A 13974-nucleotide genomic window follows, 5' to 3' on the forward strand; every position below is an offset into this window, starting at 1 on the left:
TAAAAAGAATATACATGTTTTTATTATATGAGCAAAAAACAACATTTATTGTTATTTACATTAATAGCTTTCAAACACACTGTAAGGCCATTTTGAAGAGAGAAACATTTTAGTGTGTTTATATAACAAGGGGTGAACTAAACATATAAAGCATTTTATTTTCTGTAGTCTACAAACAGATTCAAAAAGAAACCAGTAATGTTGTAAAATATATCTTCAGAGAAGTTAGAATTTTGGGCTTAAACACCTTAAACACCTAAACACCTGCCTACAGCTAACCTATAATGTGTATTAACCTATTTGTTAAATGATTTCACATTGCTAAGAAATACAGGGTTAAAGTACATATTCTTGTGGCAAAAAAAGCAACTTTAAACCTCAACATATATGCTAAATTGGTCTTTAACAATCACGCAGAAAGACCCGTAAACTGCAGATATTTACACCTGGGAGTCAGTACAGCCACACCACATATCCACCAAATTCCTGCTTGCACATTTTCCTCTGTGACCGTCTCTAAATGTCCCCTCACTCCTGTGGAACAACATTAATCATCTCAGTCGTCACAGTGCCCGTCCACAGCGTCCAATGGGGTGAAGTGTTGTTGGAGGTAAAGAGTGCAAAGGATGTGGAGGGAAAGCTGAAAAAGGTTGCACCTATGTCAAGAACATGTTTGTGTTTTTTTTATCCTCCATGAAGAGTAGAGATAAACACAATGTTGTCTTGGTCTTGCAGCTGGTATTCCAGTTCCCCCTGAGGTTAAGGAAACACAAGAAATATTCAATATTCAAATATTTGCTCATGTCAGAGGAGAAAGGGGCCGTGTTTATTAACACAAATGTGTAAATCACTTCTGTGTTCACATTGGTGTCCAATCAATGACAAACTTTTCATTCATTTACATCCTAGAATCAATTCATCCAAACTGAAGCGTGTTCAGGTGCGAAACATGAACTCAGTATCAATGAATATGCAGGTTCCTGATTTAAATACTCACAGATGTATTTTTTTTAACTCTGCATATTTGACCTCAAATCATTTAACACTGTAATGGTGCACCCCAAAAACAGGCCTTACAACAGTTACGCAAATAACGCATCATTTTACACACTGCTAGGAAACACACACACTCCACACCATCTGACAGTGAACGTGGCTCCCAGTCCTCACCATTAGCTCCCAGTCTGCATCATTGATAAGCACCAGAATCCCAGGCCTCCTGTGGGAAAACACACCGCTTTCAGTCAGACGTATCTCTCTCAGAGGTAACACAGGCTGCAGCACAGACAGCACAGGTACACTCGTGTGTGAAAAGGTACAAACCGATAGCTTGTTTTGCATGTTCTACGCATGCAATACAGACCTTGTGTCAAGTGAAGATTTACATTATGATATATTTATGTTTACATATAGGCTAATAATATAAAAATCAAGACAAAGTACAAACTTTCATGTTAAAACATGAAGACAGCTATTTTCAGGGGTATTTGCTTAAATCTTAGGCATGATTTTATTTTTTCAAATTTAATAAAACATAAACGTTTTAAAAATAAATTGAAGGTCAGCGACTTGTTTTTTGTTGAAATGACAAAACACATATTACTCCCAATTTACATTCAAAAAGTACAGAATGAAATAAATACATATTAATAGCATTTATAATAAAAAAAAATACAGTCCATAGAATTTAGGTAATCAAATATAGCATTTTAAAAAGACATATTTTAGATTGTGTATGTCTGTGTTTGTGCGTGTATTGTATCTATATTACAGCCTATATTGAACCACAAGCAATATTCTCACTGCTTCTAATGCAAAGTGTGTTTAAACAGCTCTATCTGCAATGGTGCAGAGGGCCTACTACTTACTAATTCCCAAATTGTTTTCTGGCTAACAAGCACTGAAAGTAATGATGTTTTTCTAAAGATGAGACCTAAACGGCTGAGGCAAAAGAGTGGAGACTGCATGAGAGGGGGGGGTAAAAAAAAAAGTAAAATTAATGGGGTCCCAAAAATAAAACACAAAAGAGCATAATGGAGATAATAGAGGAGGGGTAACAACAGGCACTTAAGGCTGTAGGTTTCTAAAAGAGGTGAGTTTAACTCATGTGGGTAATGAGATATACACGCACTGATGCCTCTCATACTGTTTCTATGGACCTTATAGATGCTCTATGACGTCAATGAGAAAGGGCAATGTCAGAACAAATGTGTGGGCACCATCACACCAAAAAAACAAAGCTGTGTTGAAAAAGACCAAAGCAACAGAGGACAAGATAACCATTGTAACCTAAATCAATCAAACAGCACCCATTTAAAACAGATGACGCTACATCTTGATGAAGGTTTGCTCAAAAAACAGCACATGTTGCAAATATAAAAGACACAAAAACACACACACATCTAATCTATAAGGTTTATAGGTAGCACAGCTTTTTCTCCATTCATTGGTTAGATGGTGCTATAAATAGTCCTGCACAAAGGCAGCTGTAAAAGTCAGCTAGTCCTATAAGGCTGCTGTGAGCCCAGAACCCCCACACACACATGAGCGTAAACACACAACCTCACATGCACACAGGTAATCATCTTACTGAAACCCATAACCTGAGGGGGAGACTGTTCTTTCCTCAAGCATTTCAGCAGTTTTAAGTGCAGAAAAAATAGCTTCAGAAATCTAAGACACACCAAGAACAGATCTTGGAAAGCAAATATTACAGTCATAGAAGACAGCTGCAGCGTGGCAGGGTAATGCATCACATGTCCGTTCAGGTGATATTCTCGTACACAGATCAAGTGTGTGTCAAGTGCACTCACACAGAGTCTCCCTGGACAAAAAGCTCAGGTCGTTCCTTCAGCAGGTTCCGTTGGATCCAGACCAGCAGCTGCTTCATGTCCCCTAGAAAAAACACACACACACACACTTTCAAGGCTTCAGAGGACATTACATTGACTTTCATTCATATGCTGTATTTTCACTTCACTCTAATGGTAACTATAGAACCAGGCTCACACTAAAATTTAATGATTTGCATTATAGGGTCTTGTTTTTATCCCAAAAGAGAGGCAGCTCCCCACAGTGTGACTGCGTAAACAGATTTATGTGGGCACACACACAGCTCATACAGAGGCAGACAACAGAGGTCACAGGTCAGGGGTTAAGGGTCAAGGTGCATGGTTCCAGCCCCCTGGTCGATGTGACGCGACAGAGGAACCAGGCGGGACGGTGGGGGGGTTGGTGTGTGTGTATATGTGTGTGTGTGTCTGTGCATGTATATTTATGAGTGTATGTTGGGGGAGAAGGAGAGCGACACTGGAAATAGGGTGGGGGTTGACTAATGTCAATGGCCAAGAGTGACACTGTTCACCTTAAGGGTAGAAAGAAATAAAAAAAACATTAATGATATTTGTGTACAGATGGGAACAAAAGACCATCAACGCCCTGACATGTTATTTTTAAAGGTTAAAAAATAAGACATATTTCCCAAAAGGTCTAAATAAATGACAATGATATTTCTGTCAGGTCTTACACTTGCAGTGATATTTTGCAGTACAAGAGCAACAAACAACAGCAGCAGCAGCAGCAAAAGAGCACATTTCAGAATATAATATTTATTTTAATAATATCAATATTTTTATGTAACCCATTAAATTCTATGCTTCTGTCTGAGCTCAAATATCAGCAATGCTTGAATTTTCTATGAGTCTGACCTCTTGAACAATCAGATTGACCTCATCTCAACAATAGGCTGAGACGACTGACAGCCACAAAGGCAACACCAATGAGGGGTTTTAGGATAAATCCCCACTAAACAACCAACAATGAATATATTATAGTTATGGCAATCATTAACCCTCAATGTTCAAGGTGGTCAGAGCCTCAGTGTGTGTATGTGTGTGTGCTTCCTTGCATGTTTTACTTATATATATATTATATATATACTATAAAAAAACAGCAATGCAACAAATCTAAACCACACATTCACACAAATATATTTCATTCTTGCGATCATTTCCTGGTTGTATGTTTGTATATGATCACAGCTGTCTGCTTGACGTGCATTAGCTCGGCGATATCACTTGAGGTCGGCAATTGCCGGTAGCCATATAACACGCAGACGCACGCACACACACTATTAAAATTAACTGAATTGGCCTCCTTGACCAGTTTACACAGAGACGAAAGGACAGAAATCTACAAGGACAGAGAGTAAATAAACAGAAAAGACAAAGAGCAAATACACTACGACAACAGAGCAGCAGCAGATGGAACAGATATGAGGGTAAGAGGACGACGGTGAGTCATCCGAAGCCAAGTGTAGAGGAGAGCCGAGAAGCTGTAGCAGGTAGGCGTCGAAGCACTCAGAGATTGTGGGGTTCAGCTGCATCAAAAGCTGAACTATAATCAAATTAAGGCCGTACAAAGGCTGCAGGTTTTACATTCAGAAAGAATGTTGAATGGTCACAGTGAAGAGCTTTGATCTAAAGTTCAACCTTTTTTCTTCGATTTCATCCCAGACTTATTACAAGTACAAATAAAATCGAAAGTTAAAACGTTTCACAGGTCTGTGATTATAAAATATCTGTACACAAAAAACTGTGTCTATAACACAACAGACAGTGCAGATGATGTGTGATTTGTATTAGGGGTGTGTGTGTGTGTGTGTGTGTTCAGGTTCAAGGGTGTGTGTGTGTGTGTGCATGGTGTTCAGGTTAATTGTATTGCTGTCTGCCAGCTCAGTAGTATAATGATGGTGCTAGTTTTCTGCAGGTCCAGGCCTCCATATAAAAAAGACAAATGCCTCTCCTTGCAACACACACACACACACACACACACACACACACACACACACACTGTGTTCTAGGCAGTGAATATTGACCTGCACCTCTGCGGGGCTAAAAACAAAACTAATCACAACAACAGTCATAACTCCTTCTTTGTGGCGCCTCCTTTCTTTGCACTCCTACTGCCTTTGACTATTGGCATTTTTCTCCACCATTACCCCTTATTCGCTTTCATCCTCTCACCCATTTACTTCGTCATTTGCTCTCTTTCTCTTTCTGCATCTCTCACAAGCATAAAAGTTGCCCTCCTCCCCTCTCTGCCTCCTCCATCTCTTTTATATTCCTCATTTTATACACACACAAGCAAACATGTTGAAAGCTGCGCATAGAACAAAGGTTAGCTGAATACACAGGTGGATAATAGGTGGATAACAATTCAAACTTTCATTAATAAAGCTTTTTTATAACAGAAACATAAGGCTTGTGCTGCCCTCTTTAATGGCTTTCTTGTAAAATTTTACACAGCTCTACGAATTTAAATCATCCACTGCCTGAACCGATGAGACAGGCTTATATAAATGAACTCCATTAGAGAGGAAAGACAACGTAAAGACATCCAGAGGCAAAAGGAGGGGCATGAAGTAACTTAGAGGTGAAGGTTTTTTTATGTCGGTCTGCGGTCCAGGTAAGGGAAAAGAAAATAAGGGAACAGACAAGAGAGAGGGAAAATGCGTCACAGGCTCCTGGTGCATCTTGGGATAGCTGCGTTGCGTGGGTGGGAAAGGAGACATGGAGGGAGGGGAGAGAAAAGGCGCCATTTTGATGTTGATTCAAAACCGTTCCTGCTTTTCTTTTGTGCATGCCGTTTTCTGCTCCCTTTCTTCTTTTTGCTTTTCTGTCTTGGTGCAATTATGATGGTCATGTGAGGGGGATGAGCTATCCATCTTTCTGCTGATGCGCAGGGCAAAAATGGTGTGATCCTCAGACCACGGGGGTTTTTGTTGTGTGTGTAGGAGAGAGAGAGAGAGAGAGAGAGAGTTAGATGGAGAAAGAGAGGGGGTGGGGTCTTTCAGTCGAGGGTCATCAATCACCGGCTGGGGTCAAAGAGAAATACGAAGGATTCAGAACCAATTATATCTGCCTTCACTACACTCTGTCCCCACACACACTCGTACGAACGCACACACACACACAGATGTGTAAGGCGAAATTTAGATCAGCAGACACACAACCGGGTTAGAATCAAGATTACGATAAATAAGAAAATTCAGCAAATGCTGTATCAAAACCAGACACACACACACACACAGGTCAGCTGGCGCAGCAAGGTCATATCAGGCTGACATTCCCTGTTCTGGTCAACTTTTGTCTTTTTGTTGTCGTGGTAACATCATGGATGAACACCTTTTGTTTCGTCAAATACCAAAGACATATATAAAGGCATATTTCTCCTGTTTGTTCTTTCTCTTCTGACACACACACACACACATGCACACACCCACAATAAAAATCACAAAACATTTTAACCTCTAGGCAGCTACGATTCACGAGCTCCACTTACAAACTCCACTTATTTTCTCAATGAACTGGCTCCTGAGTTGAGTTCAGGGAAATAAAATCAGGCTGCAGGCAGGTTAGTGACCCATATTAGAAGGAACCTGAATTTTTCTGGAAAATAAAATCTAATCAATTTAGATCCTGGGGTGGAAAGGTTTTTATGAATGTAGAAATGAACGCACAATTGCCAAGGCAGCAGAAATAATCTCAGACAGAAAAAGGTTCTCTCTCTCTCTGGCAACCTACATAAAGGTCCACCCTCTTTATACCTGTGGGCATTTACAAGTAAAGTTAACAGAAACAGGTGGATGGGAAGGAAGATAATGTTCTTTACACTATTATATATGACAGAGAAACTTATTGTTTGTAACTGTAACATCTTAATATCCAGACTACACAAACAAACACACACATATTCACACACACATCCCGCAAGTATTTGACCAAAGATGGATCATGCATTCACATCATGTGCAATAACAAAGTCTCAGGTAGGCTTAGATCAACTGTGTAGCTATAATACAAGAGTGAAGAAAGAGTGGGTGTTCTTCAGTCTTTGTTTACTAATGTCACATCATCATCATCATCATCATCATCACCACACCGAATGTTGTGAACCTTCCTCCTATCTGAGAGGGCTCATTTTAAGCTGGCAAACTCAGTGTTTTATAGAGCAATACCAGCAGCACTATGATGGCTGTACTAAAAAGATACAAACAAGTAATTTATTTTAACATGCCAAATCTTAATGTGACTTCAATTCTATACTTGTGATGTATAACAGACTTCAGTTTAGATCATTACCAATTACACTCTACTCTGTGAAGAAGTCGAGATGAAGCATTCAGGCATTTCATATTCATGTTTCAAGTTGTGAGCTGACTGAAAATCAAAATAGCAATATGTGACTCTGGATGAGCCTCTACTGAGGTAACATTAGGTGACAAATTGACTGGTATCACGACAGAGTGCTAATCAACCTAATAAGCAAACCACTGAGTTCTATCCAACTGCAGTATAGTGGTGTTTCTTAAAACGATTAAAATAAACAATAAATACCAATCCATTAACTGAACAATTATTATAGATAAAGACAATAACATTATGTAATAACATGCAGCATAATATTATATGTGCCATCTTCAACAGCCGCAGCAACCTAACCAAGATGGTGACCACTGAGAATGATCAGTTCTCGTTCCACTTTCTCACTCTTTCAAGATTACAGTCTGCTTATGTTCCATATTGACTCGCATCTGCACTATTTATGCTGTAAATATCTCAGGGATAAAGATGTGATACTTACAGGGTTCCAGCTGGCTCGGAAGAGTCACACGATGTTCCTTCAAACCCTCAAAAAGCAGCTCTGCTCCTCCTCTAGACAAAAAGGAGCCAAAACGTGTGTTTTTATGGTATTTAAACTATACATCAATCATCAATGATGCTATTAATTCATTAATCAATCAAATAATTAGTTCTGTTCTATGGTGTTTACAGATCTTATAGGTGCCTGACTATGACCTAACAGCTTTATGCCATTTTTTACTCACTATCACCATCAAAGGAGAAACAAGTGAAGTATCCAGTTTTATGTAATTATTTTTTTATTTTCCCAGACAGAATTTGAACTTGTGTTTGCTGAACTGTATCTGACCACATTTAAAAATATTTGCTTGCTATATTACTATATCACACTAAATCTAAAATAAACAAAGAAACAAACAACCAAAAAACATCACAACAATAATATATCAACACTGTCTCTGTTCTCTCTGTGAGTGCCATCAAAACAGGAAAAGTCCTAAAATGTTAAAATTACACAAAGGTTCCCCAATGGAGAACTGTGAGGGTGATGTTAGGGTATTTTTCTGTCTTGTTGTAGAAAATATCTGATAAGACAGCCCTCTCTATGAGACAACGGACTCTGTTTTAATGTTGACAGACTGTACGGCTGGAAAGCACATGAAGGAGCGTAGCTGACATTCGCATTTGATCATTAGAGAACTGACACATGAGCTCCAGGATCAGCTATCGATCAGTTATACAGCAGTGTTTGCTCTCTGCTGTGGTTAAGTTCTGTCCTGCTTGCTCTGTATCTGTCTTATAAGAGCGCGTTCTTCCTATTTATATGTAAATGTCGCTAACACACCGTCCCTATATACAAACATCGGAGAGATACATTGACAAATAATAATTACACAAATAAAACTTCGCATACCCAAACTCCAGATGAATCGCTATGGGCGCTGCCATATTGTCGGCACATGCAGGAAGTACTGAAGAGGAAATCGGAAGTGACGTAGGTGATTTTTTTTCTATTTGACACAAGAGGACACGAGGATCCATCAGCAAATTATTACTATTAAAATAAAATACAAATAATAGTAATGTTTTTTGTCAACAATACAACGCAATTCTTTATCTTTTTGTTATCTAATAAAAAATTAAACTAAATTAAATTTTCTTTAGTAACATACATAAAGAAATGCAAACAAATACGTTATGCAGACATATTAGTTTGAATTTGCCATAAATGTCTTCAGTTTTCAACGCTTTTATGTTGCTTAAATTGATTTAATCTTTATTATTCTTTACACTTGTGTCAGAGCCCCAAAACTCTAAAACCATGCTTTTAAGAACAAGTATTCCCTTGGACTTGATCTTATTTTGGAAAGTCATTATAGGAAGTCATTAGTAAATACAGCACTTACTCACTCTCTCTCTCTCTCTCTCTCTCTCACACACACACACACACACACAGACACACACTAACTCTGCATATTCAGGTCTGCATGCATTTGCATCGTGTCTGTCTACAGAAAGTGTGCAGAGGCATGACATGAGAGATGTGTGTGAATGCACATCTGCTTCTATCCCTCTCTCTCCTTTCTTACATACGTCCTCAATCATACCAGTGACAGTTCCAGTCCCAGCATACAGGGCGGGGAGCATGAGGCGGGGGGTGTGAGTCTTGATGGTCAGAGGTTTGAATTGCAAATATGCTGCCTTCTGTTGGCGTCCAAGCCTTCGCAGGCCCTTCCTCGTCTTTATTCATGTGTTAATGAGGAGTCAGTGCAGGGGCAGATAGACAGATCGACCAGGGGCCTGTGGTAGCTGGAAGGGAAGAGTGAGGCGTGGGTGAGGAGGTGAGGAAGGCACGAAAATGAGGCAGTTGGAAGGCCACAGTTTCAAAAGTAATGATTACTGGTTGCAGTTTTTTCTGTTCCAGCTGGAATATGGAGCATCTTCATAAGTGAAAACAGTCATTGGGTAGAGCTCAGAGGGAAGCAGAGAGGCAGGAGATGGTGGCACGAGTATGGATGCAAGTTTCCTGGTCATAGAGTGTGTTTTCCAGGAATGATCACACCATCGCTGCATGTCTTGTCACATTAGCTAAGCTGCCCTGAGGTTGGGTACAGCTGCTGTGGATGGTAAGCCACATTATTGTTGCAGTTTGCAGCAACCAAAACAATCATCAATGCAAACAATGCAAGTCTTCAGCCATTTTGTTGCATCTTTAACCCAAAAAAAATCTGCCAACTTGTCCTCAGATCTGGATATGATTTTAGAATCAACTCCACTAGGACACAACACAGTCAAGTTTGTACCCCCATCACTGCACCCCAGCAGCTCCACTAATATCAGCCTGTAGATGGATGGCAAATGTCAACGCTATGCGGGCACCAGCCATAGAACAGCCAAGGTCACACATGATCAGATGACAATGACCAACACAACGGATTAGCTAAAGAAGGACTGGGGGGAGAGATTAGGGGGTGAATTGATGATGGCTGGCTGGCTGTCTGGCTTGCAGGCTGGCTTGCAAGCTGGCAAGCTGGGGAGTGCTTGGGTCTGTTTCAATAAGAAACATAAAGAGCTAAAATTAACATATACCATGATACCAAGCAGAGAGAATCCTCTTAGAGATTACATCCATAACATGTTACGCCTATGGAACTGTATGGACAGGGGAGACAAAGACTAGAGCAAATTATAATCTTCTATTGTAGCAGATTATGGGGCATCCTATTCTGTCTTTTGTACTCTTCTCTGTTTAACGCCACAGCTTTTGTAATCTTACATTCTTCAACTATCTCTTTTCTCAGGAATTTTCTTTGCCTGGAATAAAGTGAACCCCACCCCCTTCCATCAGCAGCTTCCTTTGAGAGGGGACTGATCAGCAAAAAAAAAACAAAAAAAAAACAGCAGTATTCCTGCAACATCTGTGTTATTACCACATATACACTCACAAAAACACAGGCATGCACCCATACAAACACACACACATATATAGATACACACACACACACACACACTCCATCTGTCTTTTCTCCCTCCCACTGCCATCACTGTGGGTCTGTCTGCAAAACAATGTGCTCTGCTTCACACCAACAGCAACATGCAGGCCTAGTGCTCATGATATGCAACAATTTTAGTCAAAGAGAACATGCAAACATTAAGTTTCACATGCAATGATCATTTAAAAAGTGTTTTATGAACTAAAAAGGGGTAAAACAGGATGTTGTCTACATGGTGAGGAAGGATTAAAACTCAGCACTGTCAGGTAATCTGAACCTAAACAGGATGAGGAGTGAGGATGGTTATGACTGTAGGCTGCTATAGGTTATACATCAGGGCCAAGATTGCAAACACGTTGTGAGAAGGCTCAGCTTGGGTTTGATAGTGGAATACTGACCCCTATTGGATTTTAATCTGCATTGCAAGAGCATGGCTCGTGATGGAAGTTTTTGTCTGGGCAGCTTAGCAGTTGTGTTTTCCTGCTACCATTAGTTAATATTTCATACCCCCCCACCCCCAAAAAATTATACTATTTGCAATAAAATACACATATCGAAAGTAAATGTACTGGATATATTTGCACTAAAATAGGCTAAATATATTTCCTCAAAGTATCAGCAAACAAATCTATGAGCAGCAAAATGACAACAGTGTTACTGAAATAATGAAACTAATCATTAGTTGCAGCTTTTTCATTATTACTATTATTAATATTGTGTTGAACTGGGTGAAGTCTGAGCAGCTGACTCACACAGCATTAGGACTGCATGTTCTTACACTTGTACAAGGTATCCCAGGCACTCACTGACACAAGCATTCATTTTATTTGAAAAAAGTGAATTGCTATGTACAGTACGTAAAAAAACATGAGATCAGTCTTAAATCATTTTTCAGCTTTTTGCTTTTCAAGTTCACCTTCATAGAATCCTGTCAAACAGAACAGGAGAATCCACAGAGCATTCCTGTACAGCATTCAACATAGGACAAATAAAAACATATTACATCATCGTCATCAAACCTAAACCAGTAGGCATCCTCATCTCTCAGAGCACACACACACACACTACAGGTGTTGTTTCTTCGATGGATCTGTGTCTTCAATATTAGCAGTTGCTGAAGAGCACCCCCTGCTGGACAACAGTGGGGACTGGCACATCGCTTCTCATGAACACTGTTCAAGGGATTTTCTGGATGGAAGTGTTCAAAGTGTATTGATAATATTTGGATAAGTAAGGTTTTGGATTTTCTGAATGGGTGTCTGTTCCTTTGGGGTCTCAGCCCTTGGTTGAATGATTGCATATCTCAGAGGTGGCTCTGGCTTTATCAGGCCCCTATACTACAAATGCAGCAATAATATAACACTGAATAGTCAACCAGAATGTATTCCCATAGAAACAGAATCCCTCCAGTCATTTGTTTTTTTTTTTGCTCTATTGCTGTTACACCAAGAATTCAAAACATACAACCAGGAGACATTCTCTGTAGCACAGCTGTCGTATACACATCCTTAGATTCACCTCATTCAGTTTTTAAACTGAAAAGAAAAAATAAACATGACATATGCTGTTGGTTATCATTGAAGATTTTCCACAGACACAAAATATTTGCACTGAATCATCTGTATATTTCTTATGTTTTCATGTTTTCCTATTTCAATTGTCATTAAAGCAATTTTTGACTTTGTATAACATTTATAGGTGCATGCATCACGCATTTTAACTATTACTGCAAATACCAAAGCATGTTTATAAATGTTTTTATACTAAGTGAAACATTGCTTTAACTAAATTTAAAGTGTATACACCTCCTCTCTCCCACAATGCTGTTTTTTTTGTAGCTACATTTTGTGCACAGGACACACAATACCAAAGTCAAACGGCCACAACAGAGGGAGGTCACGTTTTTTTAAACAGCCCAACAAAGTCCTCACGCTGAAGTCGCTGCATCACTTCTGCAAATGTTTAATTTCTGATACATTTATTAATGCATGCCTGATACATTTTTAATGAGATTCAATGGGGCTGCTTGATGCATATTTAATGAGATTTTATGAACAGGGTTCCCTCAGAATGAGCACTGACAGATTCTCATGAGTTTCATGTCCATAATGTTTCATATTCTTTGATCATGTCAAATAAATAAGACAAAAAAATAAAGCATGAAACATTTATGGTGTGGGGAAAAAAAAGGAACCTAAACACACTTATTGACACACTCGTACAGACTAAACATCTATATATGAGCTATGCAAGTTATTGTTGTCATCTGGGCTACAGTGTGTGACAGCAGTTGAGTGTCTGTTTTTTTTATACTGGAGTAAATTCTGTAGCTCTGTTTGGCCCACGGGGCACTCGGTACTGTTTGTACTAGAGGAGCTGGTCACCCGTCTTCCCTCCCACTTCTTTCCACTTTGCTCCTCTCCCTTGCATTTAAATATTTTAGCGCTGAGTGAGGAACAGAAACTCTGTGCCTTAGTTGGAGTCCACAGTGAGTGCAACACGTTACAAGTGAGACCCTCCTTTCTGTAACCCTCTTGCCCACTGCGCACGCTCTTTTAGCTGCCTCTTCATTCATCCTGGTGTTCAAGCTGGAGACTCTCCCACACATCGATGCAAAACAAGGTCATACCACTATGCGTGGTAAGTGCAAATGGGAGTGTTTCGGCGTTAGTGCAGATGCTATAGCTCGCTGTGACGCACAGGGGGCTCTAGCTTGTGTGATAGGGCAGTAAGGACTTTGTCAAACTTCTCGTAGCGCTCTGATTGGCTGCCCTCGGAGCCACGGCTGCCCCACAAGAGACGCATCTGGAACTCTGTCTGGAAGATGTCACGAATCTCTGCTCGCTCCTGAAATTCTGGTGAGAAAAAAAGAGAGGAGATTAAGAGATAAGATCCTGCTTTTTTGATGCTTTAGAGACAACACTGTAAAAGACAGCACTGGTATAAAAGCTATACTTAGGTTCTATACCAGTAACATTTGCTGATGAGGAGTGTGTGATGAAGTTAAAAGCTCTGAGAAGTGCAGCTTTGAGAACACTTTGTCACTCACGCTGTTCCTTAATGTAGAGAATGAACTTCCCTGCTTTTGATGCAATAAGTCTCAAGGGAAATCAACCTGTGTGCTATGATGTGTGTGCATTTTTCCTCAATGCTCAATAAAGGAAATAAACTCCATCGTCAAACTCTATAAAAGAGCTAAAGATGGATTTTGAACATAAAAGACTTCTGTTCCACTTTGACTCATAGAACAGTTGATGAAAGGAGCAGACGGAGGTCAGGATGATCAATAGCAGGATATAACAGAAAACACAGACGTGAACTGATCAGTATCGACACAC

General features: G+C 39.7%; 2 protein-coding genes across 4 annotated transcripts in view; both read right to left on the reverse strand.

Annotated features, from left to right (window-relative positions):
• Positions 1-8614, reverse strand: urm1 (ubiquitin related modifier 1). The gene is made up of 5 exons (XM_028417308.1): positions 8557-8614; positions 7645-7715; positions 2814-2895; positions 1171-1219; positions 1-753 (listed from the first exon to the last, which is right to left on the reverse strand). Exons 1-5 carry the CDS (start codon positions 8589-8591, stop codon positions 685-687), a joined length of 306 nt encoding a protein of 101 aa, XP_028273109.1. The 5' UTR covers positions 8592-8614; the 3' UTR covers positions 1-684.
• A 2899-nt stretch (positions 8615-11513) lies between these two features.
• sh2d3ca (SH2 domain containing 3Ca) overlaps positions 11514-13974 on the reverse strand; it is a 42089-nt gene continuing 39628 nt past the window's right edge. For all 3 annotated transcript variants that reach the window (XM_028417199.1, XM_028417200.1, XM_028417198.1), the window contains one exon: positions 11514-13491. In XM_028417199.1, coding sequence (XP_028273000.1) covers positions 13316-13491 — 176 coding nt within the window. In that variant the 3' untranslated portion in view covers positions 11514-13315. The remainder of the gene's footprint in view (positions 13492-13974) is intronic.

This window comes from Parambassis ranga, chromosome 12, assembly GCF_900634625.1.
Source record: "Parambassis ranga chromosome 12, fParRan2.1, whole genome shotgun sequence".
NCBI classification, from domain to species: domain Eukaryota; kingdom Metazoa; phylum Chordata; class Actinopteri; family Ambassidae; genus Parambassis; species Parambassis ranga.